Source organism: Heterodontus francisci, chromosome 11, assembly GCF_036365525.1.
Source record: "Heterodontus francisci isolate sHetFra1 chromosome 11, sHetFra1.hap1, whole genome shotgun sequence".
In the NCBI taxonomy this organism is placed as follows: Eukaryota; Metazoa; Chordata; class Chondrichthyes; order Heterodontiformes; family Heterodontidae; genus Heterodontus; species Heterodontus francisci.
Genome location: NC_090381.1, coordinates 22,868,587 through 22,893,043, shown reverse-complemented (window position 1 = coordinate 22,893,043; position 24,457 = coordinate 22,868,587). Strand labels below are relative to the sequence as shown.

Below are 24,457 nucleotides of genomic sequence, written 5' to 3'. Positions count from 1 at the left end.
GTCACACACCATCCTGACTTGGAACAATATCACTGGTCCTTCACCATTGCTGGGTCAAAATCCTGGAACACTCTCCCTGACAGCACTGTGGATGTACCTACTCCAGCGATGCTCACATCCCATGAACAAATAAAAATAACTAAATATTGGCCAGGACAAATCAGGAATACAAGGTTATGCTGATCGAATTAGATGAAATAGAGTAGCAGGAGGCTTGTGTGGAGCATAGACCAGTTTGTGCCTGATGGCCTGTTTTGGTGCTGTCAATTCTATGTCAGTTAGCCAACTTGGACTGACCCACAAAGCTGTTTCATTTCTGACTAGCCAGCCATTGCTGTCAGTCATTGCTAGTGAGTGATGAGTGAGGGCAATGTTTGACTAGTTGGGTAAAAAAGAGCTTGAGAGGTGAGGTTGGGGGCGGTGGGGGGTGGATGGGTGGGATTGGTGGTTGGATAAGATTCCTCATCACTACTTTCAATGCAGATTTTATGAATTTAAGATTAATGACAGTATGTATTGGATTAAGATTAGCATGCCCATTCAAGACCTCTGGGATCAGTTACAGCAATGTCCATATTTGTCATGCACAAAAGTTGAGCTAAAGTAATTTTGCCAGCTTAAAATGAAGTTCAAGTTTTGTTTGTTTTGAAGTTGGTTTGAAATAAATTTATAGCATGAAAGGAACATTGTTATTGAAATATCATCCATTATAGTTATAGCTCCACTGAACACATGGGCCTGGAGTTCCATCGTTGAAAAACCCTGTAGTTAGACCCAAAAATGCTCCCAATGTCACCCCGTGTTGCGGATGTCAAAAAACGCCCGCGTATGCTCTTAATCTCATTGAGATCTGATTGAAATGTACAAAATTTTGAGGGGCCTGGATAGAGTGGAGGTGAAGGGCCTATTCACCTTAGCAGAGAGGTCAGTAACTAGGGTGCATAGATTTAAAGTGATTGGTAGAAAAATTAGAGGGGAGATGAGGAAAAACTTTTTCACCTAAAGGGTGGTGGGGGTCTGGAACTCACTGCCTGAAAGGGTAGTTGAGGCAGAAACCCTCAACTCAAGTGCTGATGTGCACCTCAAGTGCTGTAATCTGCAGGGCTACAGACCAAATGCTGGAAGGTGGGATTAGAATGGGTGGATTGTTTTTCTGCCGGCACAGACATGATGAGCCAAGTAGCCTCTTTCTGTGCCTTAAACTTTCTATAATTCTATTCTATTCTATGAATATGCATAGGCCCAAAATGGGTATAAATGGGCAGAAACTAGCATAAATGATCAGGGCCAAGGAAAGGACCGCACCCACACGATTTCTTTTTTTGAGTCTTAAAATGTAAGTTTCAGCTCATGTAACCATCATTCATGCACATCAGGCACAGCATTTTTAAGAATCTGCAATTGGGAAAGTTTTTCAGATTTTTAATGTGATTTACACTTATGCTATAAAAATGCATTCAAAGAAACCAGTCACTGCAGAGCAGATGTCAGTGAAATTTTTTTTTAAATCATTCAAAACATTGAGCGGCATGAAGTTCCTGTACTTGCATGGTAAATGTGGATTAAACTTGCCACCGAAAGTTAGAGCTTGTCGATTTCATAGGAACATCGGAGCAGGAGTAGGCCATTCAGCCTGTTGAGCCTGCTCCGCCATTCAGTTAGATCATGGCTGATCATCTACCTCGACAAAACTTTCCCAGGTTATTCCCATATCTCTTGATGTCATTAGTATCCAAAAATCTATAGATTTCTGTCTTGAACATGCTCAATGATTGAGCTTCCACAACCCTCTGGGGTAGAGAATTCCAAAGATTACCACCCTCTGAGTGAAGAAATTCCTCCTCATCTCAGTCTTAAATGGCCTACCCCTTATTCTGAGACTATGCTCCCTGGTTCTAGACTCACCAGCCCGGGGAAACATCCTATTTACATTCACCCTGTCACACCCTGTAAGAATTTTGTAAGTTTCAATGAGATCACCTCTCATTCTTCGAAACTAGAGAATACAGGCCCAATTTCCCCATAAGACAATCCTGCCATCCCAGGAACTAGTCTGGTGAACGTCCATTGCACTCCCTCTATGGCAAGTATATTCTTCCTTAGATGAGGAGACCAAAACTGTACACAATACTCCAGGTGCGGTCTCACCAAGGCTCTATAAAACTGCAACAAGACTTCTTTACTCCTATACTCAAATTCCCTTGCGATGAAGGCCAACATACCATTTGCCTTCCTAATTGCTTGCTGCACCTGCATTCAAGCTTTTAGTGACTCATGAACAAGGATACCCAGATCCCTTTGGACATCAACACTTCCCAACCTCTCACCATTTAAGAAATCCCGTCTTTCTGATTTTTTGACCAAAGTGGATAATTTCACACTTACATTATATTCCAACTGCCATGTTCTTGCCTATTCACTTAGCCTGTCCAAGTCCCCTTGAAGTCTCCTTGCATCCTCCTCACAACTTACATTCCCACCTAGGTTTGTGTCATCAGCAAATTTGGAAATATTACATTTGGTCCCCACATCCAAATTATTTATATAGATTGTGAAAGCTGTGGTCCCAGCACTGATCCTTGCAGTACCCCACAAGTAGCAGCCTGCCATCCTGAGAATGGCCTGTTTATTCCTACTGTCTGTTAATCAATTCTCAATCCATACCAATGTATTATCCCCAGTCCCATGTGTTCTAATTTTGTTTACTAACCTGTGTGGGACTTTATCAAAAACCTTCTGAAAATCCAAAAACACCACCATCCACAGTTTCTCCTTTATCTATGCTGCAAGTAACATCCTCAAAAAACTCCTACAGGTTTGTCAAACATTATTTCCCTTCCATAAATCCATGTTGGCGCTGCCCAATCATATATTATTTTCACAGTGTCTAGTTATCACATCCTTTATATTAGATTCTAACATCTTCCCTACTACTGACATCAAACTAACAGGTCTGTAGTTCCTTGTTTTCTCTCCCGCCTTTCTTAAGTAGTGGGTTTACATTTGCTACTTTCCAGTGTGCAGGAACCTTTCCAGAATCTATAGAATTTTGAAAGATAACCACCAATGCATCCACTATCTCTGTAGCCACCTCCTTCAATACTCTAGGATGTAGCTCATCTGCTTCAGGGGATTTATCAACCTTCAATCCAGTAAATTTTTCGTGTACTACCTCTTTATTAATAGTAATTTTTTTTCAGTTCTTCATTTTCACAAGTGCCTTGTTCCCTAGTATTTCTTGGAGATTTTCTGTATCTTCCACTGTGAAGACAGGCACAAAGTAATGGTTTTGTTTCTCCGCCATTTCCCTATTCTCCACTATAAATTCTCCTGTCTACGCCTGTAATGGACCCACATTTGTCCTTGCTAATCTTTTCTTTTTCACATACCTAAAGAAGCCTTTGCAGTCTGTCTTTATGTTTCGCGCTAGGTTGCATTCATATTCTCTTTTCCTTTTTGATTAGTTTCTTGGTCATCAGTCCATGTACCCTTTTAACTGCAAGATAAGTCTTAATGCCAATCAATCTCTCTGGCATTGAAGATTAACTTTCACAAGTTGAAGTCTCGTTCCTTCTGAGTTTAAGTGTTGAAGATTTTTTAAAAGTTCAATTTTTTTTCAATTGTTTCTTTCTCTTTTTTCCTCTCTCTTTATCAAATCTTCCTTTCTCTATTTATTTCACTGGCTGCACCTGATTTAACATTGAATTCATTATTCTAACTTGCACTTACTGTTTCAGACTCTGTGCTGTTCATTAACAATGCTTCAATCTGGTTGAGGAGACACACAGTTGTTCACATGGGTCCCAGATGTCCTGTAGAGGGCACTGCACTATTTGGATCTCTAACTTCCAGAGCGAAAGATGATAGAAATTAAATGAACATGAGCAAGTCTAAAAACTGCACTTGTTCTTGGGTCTCAACACCGAGACCAAATTTTCAGGCACTGCAGGAAGGGTCAGAGTTTATGATCTTTATCCCAGGTTTAGGGTTAGCTGTCGTGCTGTACATAGTTGAATAGTTGCCTGCACCAAGTGCCTTGACTCACACATAAAGAATTGTCTCTTGGGTGGGTTATTTAAAAGCCAGTTCCAATGGAACAGTACCTCAGCAGGAAGCTAGTCCCTTAAGGAAAGCAGAGGGAAAAAATTGGCAAGAGGAGAAAATATAGGATAAATATTTAGTGCATTTGTACAACCTAATAAAACTCAGCAAAGAAGTCCCATTGTTCATCTAGCACAGCACCACAGCAAAGATGAATAATACTGTTTGCTAAAGGTAAAACAAATCCTCCACGGGTTATTGCTACGGGCCAGCATTCCAGCAATTCTTTCATTTAAAAGGCTTTGGCTACATTTATAGTCTGTAGATCTGTTAATGAGTCACTCTAAAAATATTTCAAAAATCTGCTGCTTAGCTTCATAGCCTTCTAAAGCATGATTTTTATTTTTGCAGACAAAGAAGAGGTGAATGAGGTGGAGATGGCAATCCCAGGATTGGACTGGGGCATGGATGAGATGATGTTGAAGGATCAGAAGAAAGTGATACAGAAGAAAGTCCCCTATGCAAAGCCAATTCCTGTACAGTTTCAACAGGTCAGTTAGAACTAATGTGATTCGCTCCTGTCTGACACCATTGAAAGATTGACCAGCTTTGAATGCAGGAAATCTAACACATTGTATGGTGCACACTGACCCAGATAGTTGGGAACTATCCTAGGTTTAATCCTTGGTGAGTGCTGACCTAGCCAAGATCAGCTGCAAGGTAGTGAGGGCACAATAATTAGCCCAGTCTTCGCAGGATGGAGGAAGAAAATTGACCAAGATTCCTGCCTCTGATTATTGCCCAGCAATTTCTGCTGACAGCAGATATGTATATTTTGGGAGAGGGTGAGGACTATCTCGGTATAGGGATGGTCACCTATAATAAAAGCCAAAGTTGCTGAAATTACCTAGCAGGTCAGGCAGCATCTGTGGAGAGAGAAACAGTGTAAAGGTGTTTAGGTTGATGACCTTTCGTCAGAACTGGTATGGCTTCTTGTAGTTGAGTAGCCCACCACCATTCATTGTCTAGACTCTTGCATGAAGAGGCTGGCTGCTTGGCAAAGGTATTGTAACACTGCTCCTGCTTACAGAACCCTTATCCCTGCATGATTACTAACTTTGTGAGTGGAGGGGGGGGGGGTGGTATACTGGATAAGATGGAGAGTATACAGGGTACCTGACTCCCATGAGATGCATGCATTAAACATTTGATTTTCATCAACCAGAGAATACATTCCTACCTTACAGAAAGCAAATTAACACTCTGCTGTGCAGAAGTAAACAAAACCTCACCGTCCACTGTAAACATTTTTCAGTGAAGTGAAATGGTGGGAATTTGGAGCAACAGAAACATGGGAAGATGGGAGAAATAATGTGAATGTTACATAATGTCTATTTTCTGTCTGCAGGCATGGTCTCAAAATAAAGTTCTCACAGTCCCTGTTGAGGAGCCAAAGATCGAGAGGGCAGAAGAGAAGAAACAGGATGAAAAGAAGAAATCTCAAGCAGAAATAGAGCAGGAGATGGCTGCTCTACAGTACACCAATCCTCTGCTGTTGGAGGTTAGCGAAGACTGTCATTGTTCAGTCTTTATAACCTGGACACTTCAAACTTGTTGTCACCTGCACTTCAGAGAATAATTTGTGGTTTTTAACTATGAGACATTTTTGTTAGAAGAGAAATGCAAACCAAGTTGTTGGTGATTGTTGTCCTGTTTGAATCTTTGACTACTGAATGATAAAGTATTGGATCCAAAGAGCAAAGCAAATGCTAAAGTGATCGGTGACTCATGAGGCTGTCACATTGGAAAGACAGCATGCTGCCCCACACGCAGGTTAGGGAGTGGGATTATATTCGTGCACACTGATTTCACCGTCTCTGCCAATCAGAAAGCACAGACACCACACTTTTTTAATGGAGTAGAAAATCAGAGGAAATGTTCACTTGTGCAGTTCCCAGCAGAGCAAGTCACTCTTTATAGTGGAAATCCTCTATCTCATCACTTCTGTATGCAACCGCTCTACTTATTTTAGACTCAAACTGCAGGGGAAACCTTATGTTGAAGATGCGGACTCGGCCATTCTGCATGTTATGCAAGGGTTTATTGTGCTAATGACCAATGTGACCACAAATTAAGGACGTCACTGCTGAGCCCTATCCTCTTCTCACAGATGTACACTTCCAGCAGGAATCACTGGATGGCTATTGCGATGGTCTCCTCTGTATCCCAAGTACTTTGAAGCCAATGGTTTCTCTCCCATCCGCTGCCTTTGTTGAGATCGGTGAACTCAGCAGAGACAGTGACTGAACTGGACTTTGTAGTCTGTTTGTCTCAGCTCACTGCCTAAACCCACTATTCCACTGCAGAGCCACATTGATTACATTCTTGTCATTGTTCCTTGTATTATTTCCACTATAAAATGTGTGGTAGTCAAAATAGCGCATAATGTGATTGGGACCAGGAGCAGAATATTAGCATTATTTGAAACTTCTATCAATATTATGTAGCCTCCTAAAAAAGGGTTTGAAGCCTTCCGTTATACAATTTCTTTAAAGATAGCCATGTCAGACAGAAGTGTCCAGCCGGTTTCTTCAATGGTCTCTGATAAATTTCCAAATCACGGGGAAAAAAGATTTTTACATTTTGTGTGTTTTCCTTCCATATAGCAACTCAAGATAGAGAGGATGGCACAAAAGCAGGCAGAACAAGTGCAACAACAACAGCAGCAGCAGCAACAACAGCAGCAGCAGCAGCAAGGTCCTTCTTTAACACCACAGGTCTTCCAAGGGCAAGGATTTATCTCACAGCCCCCACAAGGATTTCAACAGACCCATCCACCTCAGCAGATGCAGATGAATATGCCACTTGGACATTCAGGACCCCAAGGCAATTTCAGACCGCCGGCACCTCCAGGACAAATGGGTCCTCAAGTCCCTCCACTCATGCAGGGTCCTGTAGTGACACAAGGATTAATGGGTCCCCAAGGACATGCAGGGCCACAAGGAATTCATGGTCCAGGAGGACCTCCAGGACCCCAAGGACATCCAGGACCACATGCAGCACAGGGTTTTCCAGGCCCCCAAAATCATCCTGGACCTCAAGGACAGCAAGGACCGCATATTCAACAAGGCTTAGGACCCCAAGGTCATTCAGGATCACAAGGACATCCAGGACCCCAAGGAATGCAGGGGTCATCGGGCCCAAGAGGGATGCAAGGTCCTCCGATGCAGGGACCTCTGCAGGGACCTCCGCAGGGAATGCAGGGGCCTCCACAGGGAATGCAGGGACATCCCCAGGGCATGCAAGGACCATCAGGACCTCAAGGGCCACAGGGCGCACCGGGAGGGCCACCACACCCTCAGCAGGGTACTTCAAATGCACAAGGACCACCTCATCAAGCCCCTTCCTTTCAACAACCGGCCAAACCATCGCTGTTGGGTGATGGACCTAGGATGCCATTCAACCAGGTGAGCCATCGAGTGTTTATTAGGTACTACACCAAGTATTGCACAAACCATACCTATATACAGTACAACATAATTGCAAATGCAAGGAAGCTCAATCTATTTGTTTTTAATTGAATATTTGAAAACTTGTATTGGTTCAGAAAGTGTTTGTGAAGATGTTGTTCCAATTTACTTCAGTCTGGGTAATAGTGGCCTAGTGCCTCCTGGGAATCGTTAATGTCCTCCTGGATGCCAGCATATTCTTTCCACTATTCAAATTTTCCACTGCTGATATTCAGACATGTTAACACCTGAAATGGCAAATGTCGGCATCAAGGAGAGAAAGGGGCATCCAACCTAGCGCAGGCTAAACAGAAGAACCTGCCTCACTGAGGTAACAAAGCCATTGAAGAAAAGTGAAAATAAGTGAGCTAAGGTGTCCCACAGTTAATGTACTCCACCCATGTATTTGTAACAATCAACTGCACATTGCAGAATGGGGTTAACTTTACGGACGCCTACTAAATACATTAGCAGTAGGACACTAACGTTACAGCCTCAGAAATATTCCAGGCCTTGTGTTATGTCATTTGCAAGCTTCCTTAATACTTTTGAGTGTTCCAATATCACATTAAAACTAAAGCATAAAATATTTACATTTATATGGCACAATACTGAGAGACATCTCAAAGTGCTTCATCTGCAAGAACTTGCATTGAATGCAGTTATGATACTGTTATTAACATAGCAGCCATTTTGCTCAAAGAAAGATCCCACAAACAGCAGTGATATGAGTGATCTGTTAATTTGTTGCACGTAAGACTGGAGAACTCTCTGATCTTCTATTGATAACCTCCACCTCAATGAAGCGCAAACTAACATCTGATCTAAAGGCTGACACCTTTAACAATGCTGCAGTCCCTCAGTACTGCAAGCCTAGGTGATGAGTTCAGGTTCTGGAGAGGGGCTTGAAACCACAACTTTCTGGCCCAGAGAGCCTAGAAAGCTAGTTGAGTCACACTGTCACTAGTGCACGTACTGTTGGAAGCATGTGAATGGTATATCTGTGCAATGTATTTGGACAGATGGACATCCTACAGCTTTTGCTCAGTTACCTTTAGACACTGGACGTATTTCATTTTTTGTACTCTCAGGAGCTTAAACTGGGGAAAATACATGTATGTGTTATGAAATGAATGGCTCATTGGACCTTTTCTCAATCCGGTTTACTGTCATGCCATGCTACTTCATTGCGCGCACAACTATTGGAAACACTATTTTGTTTTCAGCAGTGCATGCAGATGTTAAGATTGTCTCAGTTGGTAACATTCTTATCTCTGAGCTAGATGGTTGGAGGATCAAGGCCCATATCAGGATTTGAGTAGATAGTCTAAGTTGACCATCCGTGGCAAAACTGAGGGAGTGCTGCATTGTCTGAGGGTTCTGCCTTTCAGATCAGCCATTAAACTAAGGCTTGTTCTGGTTAGTTCAGGTGGACGTTAAAGATCCTATGGTGCTATTTGAAAAGGAGCAGGAAGTTCTCTGCTTCTCTAGGCCCCACTCACACCTTTTTAAAAAAAAAATTGGTGTTTGAGATTGTGTGCAAAATGGCTGTTGTGATGCTTACCTAATGATTTATTGTACATGAAGTGCATTGGGATATTTATTAGATATAAGGCCACTGTTTAAATGCCAGTCTCTTTCGTAATTTAGAATTATAAAATTAGAGCTGTACTGTTGCATTGAGATTTGATTGGCAATGTCTGCACTTATCCTCACAACCCTGAAGATTAATAGGATTAAATCATTATGGGTTTTTTAATTTGTTTTTGGGATTGTTGGCAAGGCCAGCATTTATTGCCCAATCTAATTGCCCTTGGGAAGGTCTATTCCACATATTTTCTGCATAGCTAAAAGAATTCAGCAAATGTGTTTCTCACCTCTGATCAGGCAGTGTTGGATTAAATGAAATGATCTGCTTACCTCCTCGTTATCTCTACTTTCCAGCATTTTAAAGACTGGATGATGTCTGACCTCTCCTCTAATGAGGACAATTTAAATTCTGTCAGCCAAAGGTGCAAGTCCTAGAGTAATGCTGGTCTTGTCTTTGTCTTAATATCCTTGAGAAAGATTCAGCACATTATCGTGAATGACCTCACCAATGAAATGTATCTTAATCCAAGAAAAGGCTAGTTCCTAATAGCAACATATTGATGCTCCAGTGCAGCACAGAGGTGTTGTCTTTCAGATAAGGCGTTAAACCGAGGCCCATGGGCAGACGTAAAAGATCTCATGATGCGACTTCAAAGAAGAGCAGGAGAGTCCTGGTTAATATTTATCCCTCAATCAACATCACAAAAACAGATGATCTGGTCATTGTCACATTGCTGTTTATGGGATCTTGCTGTGTGCAAATTGGCTGCTGTGTTTCCTACATTACAACAGTGATTACACTTCAACAGTACTTCATTGGCTGTAAAGCACTTTGGGACGTCTTGTGGTCGTGAAAAACCCTATAAAAATGCACTTTTTTTTGATATGCTGAATTAACAGTTGATATTCGCACCCAAATTCACCTTTGGCGTGAGGCACCTGTCACCATTATACATGTTTTATATTGCTGGTAGTAACGTATTTTACCTTGTATTTACTCACATTGGATTCCATTTGCTATTTGACAACTCCTATACCTTGTCTGGATCTATTTGAATGTTATCGATCCCCTCCTATGCTTGTCCCCTTGCACACAGCGAGATAGCAACAATTTTAAAGGTGCTAGTAGTATCTTCATTTTGTGTAATGCAAGCAGCAGGGCATTCAGAATAGATCCTGCTGAACCTGCCAGGTCCCAGAGAGAGTCTTATCGGTTTATCATTATTTTCTGATTCATATTGCTACAACACTTTAGAGTCCAAGTAGTGTAGCAGCACCCCAACGAAGGATGGATAAAATCATGATCCCTGTATTTAAAAAATGATTATAAAACAAATCTGATTATTTCTGTTGATTTTGGAGGGAATATTTTGATAGAATCAGTGAGATCCAACGACTTATCGAGGAACCATTGAAAGGAGGTGATGAGCCCAGCAATTGGAAAAAAAAACTTCCTTAATATACGTACAATTAAAATGGCACATTTGTTGGTGCTTTCTACGACAGGTTATTTGGGGCATGTAGGATTGGAATTATGAAAGAACTACCGTGCAGTCCTCCATCCTTTCAATCCTCAGTTTCTTCCATTCCTTCTGCCATTGCAGCTTTCAGTCTGAAATTCACCTCCTCTCACCTTTCAACCTGTCATACAGCCACTTTCTCCAGCTCATCACCCAATTCCTACTCAATGTCTGAATCTCTCTTCCCCTGCAGCCATTCAGCACAAAGTGCCTCAGGATGCTCTGATGTTCTGACAAAGGTCCTACATTAACTGAAGTTGTTGCTGAATTATATTTATACTGTTAAGTAACTCCCTCATATCAGGCTCAAAATCTCATTCCATTCAGTTCCTTACAAGATACAGGACTCATTTTAAGCAAAACATTCAAAAGACAATTGAACTGATGTTGAATAACTTGCTTCCTCGATAGACATGCCATTTTCTGACCAAATTGGATTTAACAAAAGACCAAAGTGCAAAATGAAGTTCTGCAGTGTTGTGTCTCTTTTTCTGGTTGTGCAGCATCTAACTGATTTCTGTCCAGCTGATTTATGAAACATCAAAGGGTTTTTAAAAAATTAGTCTGTGCCTCACGATTGACTCATTTGTTACTTTCTTCCTGCAAAAGGCTCCAAACCAAGTGCCACCATTGATGATGTTACCACAGGGACCGGTTCGATTACCTGCTTCCAATCAGGGACCTCCAGGTCCTGGACCAAGCAAAGGTGAGAAGAGCAGCAGTGCTCATACACAGATTTATTTAACTGAAGCATGAAGAGTGGACATCTTCTCAAACCTCACACTTATCAAACTGCCTTGTTGAACATTTTCTGTGTGCAAAGGTTATTAGAGTTAAAGGAGCATGAAAGTCCTGATTCATTGTTAATTGTAACTATTTTATGCAGCAGTATTCAAACTTTGATGAGAGGGAAGATGCACCAGTGATTCCTGCATGCCGGATACTCTAATATTAATAAACTTTAATGTGTAAGACCCAAATAACAGTCCCAACACCAAAGGGTGCATTATAAATGTTATTGACCCTGCAGTGGTTTTAAATAAGATCCTTGATGCATTGTACAGGTAGGAAAGTAAGTTGTGAAGAGGACATAGGGAGGCTACAAAGAGATATAGGTAGGTTAAGTGAGTGGGCGAAGACCTGGCAAATGGAGTATAATGTGGGAAAATGTGAAATTGTCCATTTTGGCTGGAAGAGTAAAAAAGAAGCATATTATCTAAATGGTGAGAAATTGCAGAGCTCTGAGATGCAGATCTGGGTGTCCTAGTGCATGAATCGCAAAAGGTTAGTACGCAGGTACAGCACATAATTAGGAAAGTTCATAGAATGTTGTCATTTATCACGAAGAGAACTGAATACAAAAGTAGGGAGGTTATGCTTCAGCTATACAGGGCATTGATGAGACCACATCTGGAGTACTGTGTACAGTACTGGTCTCCTTATTTAAGGAAGGATGTAAATGCATTGGAGGCCGTACAGAGAAGGTTTACTAGACTAATGCCTGGAATGGGGGGGCTGTCTTACGAGGAAAGATTGGACAGGCTAGGCTTGTATCCACTGAAGTTTAGAAGAGTAAGAGGTGACTTAAGATCCTGAGGGGTCTTGACAGGGTGGATGTAGAAAGGATGTTTCCCCTTATGGGAGAATCTAGAACTAGGAGTCACTGTTTAAAAATAAGGGGTCAACCATTTAAGACAGAAATGAGGAGACATTTTTTCTCTTAGGGTCGTGAGTCTTTGGAACTCTTTTCCTAAAAGGCAGTGGCAGTTTTTGAATATTTTTAAGGCAGAGTAGATAAATTCTTGATCAGCAAGGGGGTGGAAGGTTATCAGGGGTGGGTGGAAATGTGGAGTAATCAATTCAGCCGTGAACTTATTGAATGGCGGAGTAGACTCAAGGGGCCGAGTGGCCTACTCCTCCTAATTCATATGTTTGTATGCTTTGGAAATCTTAGTGCAATCCATTGTTCACTCTGTATCAGAGTGTGTGGCTCCAGTTCTAAGAAGGTGCTGATTGGCTAACTCACTAGTTCCTTTAGTCAGTGGGTGGTTCTCAAGCAGCAGGTGATATTTGGATGGTAGATATCAGTTAATCATCTGATCTCAGTTGATCATCTGTTCTTGGTCATGTGATTGGTTGTTCCTCCGTGTAAGTGAAATGCACCATTTCAAAAGTGGCAGGAGGAAACCTTCTCAAGCCAGCTGAACATGCAGGGGTTCCATCTCTCGTTGACAACTGAAGTGGATGCGTGCTCTTGACTGGCATTGTCCATGAAAAATTTGGAAGGCTAGGGAGCGATGTGTTTAAAAAAACAACAAACAATGCTTACTAATTAAAGGTTTCTCACCCAGAGAGAGGCAATTAATGCAGCATATTGTATGGTGAATGAAGCATTGTCTAAAATGATCCCATGTCCATCTTCTTGTTCATTGAGTAAAATTGTTGCAAAGGTTGATCTAACACTTGTTCTTGAAGCAATCCCTTGCATTCAGTTTGTAGGATTTTTGAACACTGGATTACTTCAAAAAGTGCTTCGATGTCTGTAAAGCATTTTTGGACATGAGGTTGTGAAAGGCGCTATACAAATACAAGTCTTTGCTTTTGTTTAGTATCATCGGACAACACAGCACAGTTCCTTATCACTCATTGCTTGTCTATGTAGCCGTCTATAGGAAATCAAATATTTCAGTGACTGAGTGAAGTACATGTGAGAAATAAGATTTAATGTTAACAACTATTTACTGAGTGTGTAAAGTATATGATTTCAGAGCCCTCAATACTTGCTGCTGTATTAGTCTTTGACCAGTGAATGGGTCATCACATTCGGCTGAACAATTAATCTGTTCAGTTAAATGCCACTGTGCATGTGGAGGATGGCTGCCCCGTTTTTGTGCTCATGTAGTTAATCTGTTTGCATTAACTAATAGTTTCAAATTGATTTTGGCTTAACAGGTGAATCTCATGGTCCTCCAAACCATCACATGGGCCATCCACAGGAAATGAGGCGTGATCAGAGTGCAGAACGTGATCCTGAGCGGGGACCTCCTTACAGGGGTTCCCACGACTGGGGGGATCCTCGGGAAAACAGAGGGTCTGCAGAGAGGCGTGGCCCACCGCAAGATTACCATGATCGTTTTGAAGGACCGGATCAGGACGATTACCGACAGGATGAACGATACAGCCACAGGTCACGGGAGTTTGAGAACCGTGTGGGCCCACTACCTCATGATGAAGGTTGGAGACGGGGCCCTGGTCCTCAGCGGGATTTTCCTCCTGATCAGGAGTACAGGGACTTTGGGGATCCTGAGCACAGGGGCCCTAGCCGGGGGCCACCCCAAGGTTGGGATGGAAGAAAACCATTAGATGAACGATTTTTGAGGGAGCCAGAAGATGTACGTTTTCGTGGGCGGAGGGACGAGAGGTGAGAATAAATTCTGAGCAGTTACTGAGTGGGGAACTCTTAGATGCAGTCCTTTTTAATCTAAAATACTTTGACTTTTATTCACAAATATATATATAGAACTGGATTTTAAATGAGATATAATCTGATTTTTGACCCACCCTATTGGTTAGTATCAGTGAAACATTCCTTCAGCTGGAAGTGTAATTTATTGGACATTATATTGCAAACAAGACACAGCAGATAGCATGAGTGTGACACTTATGTTACTTGTAGAAGGAAGGTCAATAATAAGTAGATCTGGTAAAAGATAAGTTGGATCAAACTATTAATGAGAATATGGCAGATGTATTAGATGGATCCTTCGGTGGTGAAGTGGGGCACTCGCCGCTGGCCTCGAAGGAATCTGCCCATAAAGATCTAGTGATCTCTGGTGTAGCATTCCTCCTCCCAACAGCTGTTTAAATCTGGTGCCAAATCAAGGGGATCCCTTGGCATGGAGCAGCAGTGATGTGAGCAAGCAGGTAAGCAGCCAATCAAATTGAAGTATTCAAACACAGCCAACACGGAAGTTAAAAACACTTAAAATCCTTCACTTTAAATTTAAAATTTCAGAAAGCAAAATAAATGTATGATTATTAAGATAGAAGCTAAAATAAATATTAACTGATCTTTAAAAGAAAGAAAATGTTGTTTCTAAAAATAAATGGAATTTTTTTTTTAGAATTAGAATATTACAGCGCAGTACAGGCCCTTCGGCCCTCGATGTTGCGCCGATCATCTGACCTACACTATTCCATTTACATCCATATGTCTATCCAATGACCACTTAAATGCCCTTAAAGTTGGCGAGTCTACTACTGTTGCAGGCAGGGCGTTCCACGCCCCTACTACTCTCTGCGCAAAGAAACTACCTCTGACATCTGTCCTATATCTTTCACCCCTCAACTTAAAGCTATGTCCCCTCGTGTTTGCCATCCTCATCCGAGGAAAAAGACTCTCACTATCCACCCTATCTAACCCTCTGATTATCTTGTATGTCTCTATTAAGTCACCTCTCCTCCTCCTTCTCTCTAACGAAAACAACCCCAAGTCCCTCAGCCTTTCCTCGTAAGACCTTCCTTCCATACCAGGCAACATCCTAGTAAATCTCCTCTGCACCCTTTCCAAAGCTTCGACATCCTTCCTATAATGCGGTGACCAGAACTGCACGCAATACTCCAGGTGCGGCCTCACCAGAGTTTTGTACAGCTGCATCATGACCCCGTGGCTCTGAAACTCGATCCCCCTACTAATAAAGGCTAACACACCATATGCCTTCTTAACAGCCCTATTAACCTGGGTAGCAACTTTCAGGGATTTATGTACCTGGATACCAAGATCTCTCTGCTCATCTACACTACCAAGAATCTTCCCATTAGCCCAGTACTCTGCATTGCTGTTACTCCTTCCAAAGTGAATCACCTCACACTTCTCCGCATTAAACTCCATTTGCCATCTCTCAGCCCAGCTCTGCAGCCTATCTATGTCCCTCTGTACCCTACAACACCCTTCGACACTATTCACAACTCCACCGACCTTCGTGTCATCCGCAAATTTACTAACCCACCCTTCTACACCCTCATCCAGGTCGTTTATAAAAATGACAAACAGCAGTGGCCCCAAAACAGAACCTTGCGGTACACCACTAGTAACTAAACTCCAGGATGAACATTTGCCATCAACCACCACCCTCTGTCTTCTTTCAGCTAGCCAATTTCTGATCCAAAGCTCTAAATCACCTTCAACCCCATACTTGCGTATTTTCTGCAATAGCCTACCGTGGGGAACCTTATCAAACGCCTTACTGAAATCCATATACACCACATCCACGGCTTTACCCTCATCCACCTGTTTGGTCACCTTCTCGAAAAACTCAATAAGGTTTGTGAGGCACGACCTACCTTTCACAAAACCGTGCTGACTATCGCAAATGAACTTATTCTTTTCAAGATGATTATAAATCCTGTCTCTTATAACCTTTTCCAACATTTTACCCACAACCGAAGTAAGGCTCACAGGTCTATAATTACCAGGGCTGTCTCTACTCCCCTTCTTGAACAAGGGGACAACATTTGCTATCCTCCAGTCCTCCGGCACTACTCCTGTCGACAATGACGACTTAAAGATCAACAACAACGGCTCTGCAATCTCCTCCCTGGCTTCCCAGAGAATCCTAGGATAAATCCCATCTGGCCCAGGGGACTTATCTATTTTCACTCTTTCCAAAATTGCTAACACCTCCTCCTTGTGAATCTCAATCCCATCTAGCCTAGTAGGCTGTATCTCAGTAATCTCCTCGGCAACATTTTCTTTCTCTACTGTAAATACTGACGAAAAATATTCATTTAACGCTTCCCCTATCTCCTCTGATTCCGCACACAACTTCCCACTACTATCCTTGATTGGCCCTGTTCTAACTCTTATCATTCGTTTATTCCTGATATACCTATAGAAAGCCTTAGGGTTTTCTTTGATCCTATCCGCCAATGACTTCTCGTGTCCTCTCCTTGCTCTTCTTAGCCCTCCCTTTAGATCCTTCCTGGCTAGCTTGTAACTCTCAAGCGCCCTAACTGAGCCTTCACGTCTCATCCTAACATAAGCCGCCCTCTTCCTCTTGACAAGCGCTTCAACTTCTTGAGTAAACCACGGCTCCCTTGCTCGACAACTTCCTCCCTGCCTGACAGGTACATACTTATCAAGGACACGCATTAGCTGCTCCTTGAATAAGCTCCACATTTCGTTTGTGCCCATCCCCTGCAGTTTCCTTCCCCATCCTACACATCCTAAATCTTGCCTAATCGCGTCATAATTTCCTTTCCCCCAGCTATAATTCTTGCCCTGCGGTATATACCTGTCCCTGCCCATCGCTAAGGTAAACCTAACCGAATTGTGATCACTATCGCCAAAGTGCTCACCTACATCTAAATCGAACACCTGGCCGGGTTCATTACCCAGTACCAAATCCAATGTGGCATCGCCCCTGGTTGGCCTGTCCACATACTGTGTCAGAAAACCCTCCTGCACACACTGGACAAAAACAGACCCATCTAAAGTACTCGAACTATAGTATTTCCAGTCAATATTTGGAAAGTTAAAGTCCCCCATAACCACTACCCTGTTACTCTCGCTCCTGTCGAGAATCATCTTCGCTATCCTTTCCTCTACATCTCTGGAACTATTCGGAGGTCTATAGAAAACTCCCAACAGGGTGACCTCTCCTCTCCTGTTTCTAACCTCGGCCCATACTACCTCAGTAGACGAGTCCTCAAACATCCTTTCTGCCGCTGTAATACTTTCCTTGATTAACAATGCCACACCCCCCCCCTCTTTTACCCTCTTCTCTGTTCTTTCTGAAACATCTAAATCCCGGAACCTGCAACATCCATTCCTGCCCCTGCTCTACCCATGTCTCCGAAATGGCCACAACATCAGGATCCCAGGTACCAACCCATGCTGCAAGCTCACCCACCTTATTCCGGATGCTCCTGGCGTTGAAGTAGACACAATTTAAACCAAGTTCTTGCTTGCCAGTGCCCTCTTGCGTCCCTGTAACCTTATCCCCTACCTCACTACTCTCAACAGCCTGTACACTGGCACTGCAATTTAGGTTCCCATTCCCCTGCTGATTTAGTTTATTTTGTGATCATTGAGGAGGAATTTGACATTTAACAAACATAAAATTAGTTTCTCAGGCCTAGTAAGAATGTTTAGCAACAATTATGAAGTTACTATGCTGCATATGCCCCAGTAACATCTCATTCAACAAGGCATAACTTTTTCAAGAGTTTTTACAGCGAGACCAACAGCTGGAAGATTGGAAGTTCTTGCCAAATCATGATTACAAGCGAGATTGCTCTTTGCAGGAACCTTTACTGCACCCCCTCCAGAAGAGCTTACATTCACTGACAGCAACTTCTGAATTTCTGCATTATTCTGCGCATGTCTCAACTCCAGAGGTTCTGTCAGTTTCAGTCGAGTAATGACGGCAAATGCTGACAGTTTTGCCATCAATACCACTGCAAAATCCGGGCCTTTCTTTAACAATGGAGAACTGTGAACAATTCTAGTTATCGTAAATGGGGCCAAACAATTTGTTACACGTACAGAAGCTAGGAAAGAATATGTTACGCAGAAACTGGAAGGCTCCTGGGCCTCATGGGACACATCTGGAATACAGTACTCGAATAAAAAGAAGAAATCAGTGATACTTGGCATTTCTCAGAGCTCCATAAATGCTGTAAATGACGAGGGCTGGAGAATGGCCAGTGTCGTTCAAAGTATTCAAAAAAGGAATAAAGTACAAACTGGCAATTACAGGCCAACTAGCTTGAAAATCCATAGTGGGAAAAATTGAGGCCATTCTATGGGATGCCATGAAAGTACATCTAAGGAGCACCAGCAACTTAGGGAGCAGTCAGCATGGTGTTAGAGTCATAGATTGTGCCATACAAATCTCTGAGAATTCTTTGAGGAAGTGGTTACGTTGCTGGTCTAGGATAACCCACTAAATTACTAGGGTATAGTTAAATTTTCAAAAAGCATTCAACTAAGTTCCTTGTTTGAGTCTTGTAGAAATGGTTAAGTGGTCCAGATGGATTAAGAATTGACTTAGCAACAGAAGGTGGTGATCATTGGGAAACGCCCTGCTTGGAAATTGAGGGGAGTATTGATTTAAGATCAAGCAAAAAAAGGAGAGGCTTGCTGGGCCCAACAAACGTATTCCTAAAATTACTTACGACTGAAACTGTTGGAGGTTTGTGAGTAAAATTGCAGCCTGCTGCTATAATGCACTACCTCTTAAGCTCCTTTAAGCTGTGTGTAGGCACGAAGACGGAATCTGCAAGGAGATGGCCAGTTCACACTTTATTTGAGCTAATTAGCATTCATGCCTCCAGTCATCCAGATCGGTTTTAACATAAACAAATGAGTCTCAAAATTCTTTTTGTAGATTTGAACAGGGTTTCAATCAGCGTGGGAATGAATTTGAGCAGAGACATCGAGATCAGCGGCGCCCATCTCAAGGCAGACGGGGACCAGATTTTGATCCGCGTGATCAGTTTGAAGATTCGTAAGTGTTTTTGTGTAGATTTGAAAATCAGATTTTAAATATCAGCCAATAGTAACATCCCTGGAACCACTCCTCCTGGAAACTGGAAACGGGCAGCAATCCATCAAGCTCTGCTGCTAGCTGGACAGAGCCCAGCAGTAGATCTGGTCCATGTACAGATGGACCCATTTATTCAAGACAATTATGAAATATAATGTTACAATTCAAGCTCAATCTGTGTGCCCAACACAAAAAGTCCACTAAAAGTCCTTGTTTCCTGGGATAGCATACCCAAGGCGAACAGTGAACCCCTTTATTGTTACTGGATAGTATTAGGAATTCCACTGTACCTTGCATTGCTTCAGAAGAATAGCATCAACCATGCCAGATATCTTTGGTAGCAGACTAAACAGTATAAGCAACACATTGAATCAATTCAAATACAGTTGTGTGGAGCCAACTCACAAAGGTTAAGCAGACAAATCAACCAGACCAAGTCTTTTGAAAACTCCTTTCCAGTTCTTGTGATCAAAATACTTCTCAGAAAAAAATAGCAGACTTATTCCTCAGGGAGCAAACTAATATGACATTTCAAGAGTTACCAATGGAGACACATTCTGTTTCCCCACCCCACGGCTAGACAACCACCGGGCCCAGCTTTGAAGGTCAGTCTGTGAGACTGGGATAATCTACTTGAACAATGTTGACAGTCTTCATAATCTACAAATACAGAAGCATGATGCTGCGGGCTTGTGGTCTTTGACGTGCATGGCCTATGTTTGAGCTATTTTCCAAATGACCTTTTACAGATCTAGACAAATAGCCTACTTGATTGGATTACAGCAATTATTTCTACTGACGTTCGTTCATGACCAGTTTTACCATCAACATATTCACATGAAGGATACTTGTCCCTTTCAGGATTGTGAAAGCTGTGACCTGTAGGCCATATACAGCTGCTGTACCCTGATAAGGAAATCCTCAAAACCCAGGCAACTCAGTTGTATTGTACTTCCATTCCTTATTTGCTTGTTTGAATTATGTGAGCTTGACCAAAGGATCAAGATTTGTTAGATGGGATCTTGGTGTTCTGATGTAGAATTTATCCACTAACTAGGTGTTGATGTGTGCTTGTAGCATGCCAGGTTTACCTAAACCAAGGGTTGTTTGCAGAATATATAGTGAATGTTGCGTGGAAGTACGGCTTAACTTTTGGAATGCCCAGCTGGCACCTGGGCATTCGTCTCCATTTGCGAAATATGCCATTTCCCATGGCAGTATGATTTATAGATCAGGTAAATAAGCAAATGGTCCTACCCAAAGTCCGTAACCTGACTCAACACAGTACCAATGCCCATGTCTGACACACCCATATGGACTGCAAACACTTGGATTTAATCAGGATTCATCAGCATTACCTCTTTACAAACATATTTCCACATTGACAAATTTAGCTTTACTTTATTGGTTCAATATGTTAATGGAACAGCTGCATTACTTTGAGTTGGTCATAAAGCTGCAAGAATTGCTGGACAACCTGGAGATTTCCTGCACCTGTTTCTTGCTGTGGGGCTAGGCCATTTTGTGATGGTATTCACCTTTACCTGTTTGAGTCTCTGTCCTCCCACTCACAGTAACCTCGGTACAATAATTCAGACGTTCCAAAGTTACATTTTTTGGCCTTGACAGTTAACTCTGCTTTGGTTAACTAGATCAGTACATTGGTGATATGGGCAATGGGTTCATCCCATGTCTGTATTAATTCAGTATGGACACTGATTCACAATGCAGTGAAGTAGCTTAAAACAGGGCATGCTGAGAGATCCAGCTGCTTTGAGTAACAGGTAGCAGTTTTCATTTGTTCCATCCACTATGTTAGTGAAATAATAACCAGTGCAAAAACTCCAAACTGGCTTTGTCGTTTGATATTTGAAGTTGAGCTGAAAGAGAGAGAGTGTGTCAGTATTCAAAGAGCAAAAACAGAGACACTCCAAGCAACACTCTGCACAATGAAAGCCCAGGAATGGAAAGTATCAGTTTCCACAGGCTGTTTCTGAAGGGAACCAGATGGTTAACAGGACTAGTGAGCACAGGAGGAGGCAGGTATTCTGCAATGAAGAAAGAAGCTGTCTTCTCATGTCCTCTCGATGTTGTAAAGTGCGTCACAACCCATGAATTACTTGTGAAGTGCAGTCATTGTTATGTAGGTAAATATGGCAGCCAATTTGCACACGGGAAAGTCCCATAATGAGTCAGTGAGATGAATTACCAGGTAATTATTTTTGGTGGTGCTGCCTGTCTGCCACTGATAATTAGTAGGAGCTTCGAAATCTCTCTGCTCCTCCTTTAATACATATGTCCTCTCCTTACATTTTCCTCCCTTTTCAAACAAAGATATTGGAACAATAATAACCTGTATTTATATAGCACCTTTAATGTCGTAAAATGTCCTAAGGCCCTTCACAAGTCTGTTATCAAGCAAAGTTTTGAGGGCAAGCCACATAAATAAGGAGATACTAGGCCAAATGAACTTGGTCAAAGAGGTAGGTTTCAAGAAGCGTCTTAAAGAAAGGAGGAGAGAGAGATTGAGGCGGAGAGGTTTAGGGCCTAGGCAGCTAAAAGCACGGCTGTCTATGATGGAGTGATTAAAATGGGATGCACAAGAAGCCAGAATTGGAGGATTCAGAAGGCTGGAGGAGGTTACAGAGAGGGGGAGGGGCAAGGTCATGGATGAGAACCTTAAAATTGAGGCGTTGCTGGTCTGGGAACCAATATAAGTCAGCAAGCACAGAGGTAATGGGTAAATTGGTGCGAGTCAGGGTACAGGTGGTAGAGATTTGGATGAGCTTAAGTTTATGGAGAATGAAAGATGGGAGACTGGCCAAGAGAGCATTGGACTGGTCAAGTCTAGAGGTAACAAGGGCATGGGTGAGAGTTAGGAGCATAGGAACAGGAGTAACCCGTTAGCCTCTCGCGCATGCTCAGCCATTCAATGAGATGATGGCTGATCTGTGACCGAAGTCCATATACCTGCCTTTACCCAATATACCGTAACATATCCCTTAATACCTTCAATTAACAAACATCTATCGATGTCAGATTTAAAATTAACAATTAATCTAGCATCAGTTGTTTTGGAAGAGAGTTCCAAACTTCTTCCATCCTTTATGTGTAGGAGTGTTCTACTTTGGAAAGGTCTGACTCTAATTTTTAGACTATGCCCCTAGTCCTAGACTGCTCAAGATTGGGGAAGTAGGGGCTGTTTCTTTGAAGAGAAGGTTGAGATGAGATTTGATACAGGTATTCAAAATCATGAGGGTTCTGGACACGGTAGATCGGGAAAAACTGTTCCCTTTGGTGGAAGGATCAAGAACAAGAAGGCACTGATTTAAGGTAATTGACAAAAGAAGCAATAGCAACACGAAGAAAAACATTTTCACGCAGCGAGTGGTTAGGATTTGGAATGCACTGCCTGAGAGTGTGATGGAGGCAGGTTCAATTGAGCATTCATGAGTGAATTGGATTGTTATCTGAAAAGGAAGAATGTGCAGGGCTACGGGGAGAAGGCCAGGGTGTGGCACAAGGTAAATTGCTCTTACGGAGAGCTAGCACAGACACGACGGGCCTAATGGCCTCCTGTGCTGTAACAGTTCTGTGATTCTTTGAACCAGCGGAAATAGTTTCTCTCTATCTACCCTATCTGTTGCCCTTAATATCTTGAAAACGTTAATCAAATCACCCTTAACCTTCTAAACTCCAGGGAATGCAACCCTAGTTTGTGTGATCTTGCCTCATAATTTAACCCTTTGAATCCAAGTATCATTCTGGTAAATCTATGCTGCACTCCCTCCAAAGCCAGTATATCCTTCTTAAGGTCTGGTACCCAGAACTGCTCACACTAAAGGCCAACACTCCATTAACCTTTTTGATTATTTTCTGTAACTGTTCAAAACATTTTAATGATCTATGCACATGTAACCTGAGTCTCTTTGGACCTCCACTGATTCTAGATTTTCACCATTTAGAAAATACTCTGATCTACCCATTTTAGGTCCTCACACTTGCCTACGTTGAAATCCATTTGCCACAGTTTTGCCCATTCACTTAATCTATTAATATCTCTCTATAATTTTAACACTTTGATTTATAATGCTTACAATGCTGCCTATCTTTGTGTCATCAGAAAAATTTGACATGTAGCTTTCTATACCATCATCTAAGTCATTAATAAATGATGAATAGTTGAGGCCCCAACACAGATCCTTGTGGGACATCACTAGTCACATGCTGCCAATTAGAGTACCTGCTCATTATCCCTGATCCCTATCTCCTCCTACTCAGCTAATTTCCCAACCACATCAGTAATTTGCCTTCAGTTCTTTGAGCTTCAACTTTAGCTAACAGCCTCTTTGTCAAATGCCTTCTGGAAGTCCATATAAATAACATACAAAGGCATTCCCCTATCCATTATTTTCGTTACCTCTTCAAAAAATTAATTCAGGTTTGTCAGTCCTGATCTACCCTTTACAAATCCTTGCTGGTGCTCTCTGATCAGCTGAAAATTTTCAAGATGCTCAGTCACTCTATCCTTAACTATAGATTCTAGTAATTTCTCGACAATAGATATTAGGCTAACTGGTCTGTAATTCCCTGCTTTCCCCCTCTCAGCTTTCTTAACTACAGGAGTGGCATGCACAATTTTTCAATCTAAAGGGACAGTTCCCAAATCGAGAGAGCATTGGAAGATTATACTTCAGACATTGGCAATGTTCTCACCTACTTCCTTTAAAACACTGGGTTGGAAACCATCTGGTCCTGGGGGTTTGTTATTCTTTAGTATCATTATTTTCTTCATTACTGTAATTTTGGTGAGTCCCTGTCGCTGATTAGTTTCCTCAGGATGTCTGCCATGCTGACTTCTTCCTCTACTGTAAATACTGACGCAAAGTAAGTATTTAACATGTCTGCCAATTCATTGTTTTCATTGATAATATCACTGTTATCAGTTTTCAGGGGCCCCACATTGCTCCTGACCACCCTCTTTTTCCTAATATAATTGTAAAAAAAAAAGTATTGTTTTTGATACCCTTTTTGTAGCTCTTACTCTGTTCTCTCACCCTTTGATGTTCGAGTCATAGATGGTTTACGGTACAGAAAGGTTACTTGGCCCATCATATCTGTGCTGGCCAAAAAACTATCCACCCATTCTAATCCCACCTTCCAGCATTTGGTCTGTGGCCCTGCAGGTTACGGCACTTAAGGTGCACATCCAGACTCCTTTTGAATGAGCCTCAACTGCCCTTTCAAG

General features: G+C 42.1%; 1 protein-coding gene across 5 annotated transcripts in view; it reads left to right on the top strand.

Moving 5' to 3' along the window:
• The window catches only part of wdr33 (WD repeat domain 33), a 139,245-nt gene that overhangs the window by 108,016 nt on the left and 6,772 nt on the right, over positions 1-24,457 (top strand). For 4 of the 5 annotated variants that reach the window (XM_068041815.1, XM_068041818.1, XM_068041819.1 and 1 more), the window contains 6 exons: positions 4,453-4,592; positions 5,450-5,602; positions 6,708-7,508; positions 11,270-11,366; positions 13,613-14,081; positions 19,051-19,170. In XM_068041815.1, the coding sequence (XP_067897916.1) occupies positions 4,453-4,592; positions 5,450-5,602; positions 6,708-7,508; positions 11,270-11,366; positions 13,613-14,081; positions 19,051-19,170 (1,780 nt within the window). The remainder of the gene's footprint in view (positions 1-4,452; positions 4,593-5,449; positions 5,603-6,707; positions 7,509-11,269; positions 11,367-13,612; positions 14,082-19,050; positions 19,171-24,457) is intronic. The other variant, XM_068041816.1, reaches the window with a different exon arrangement.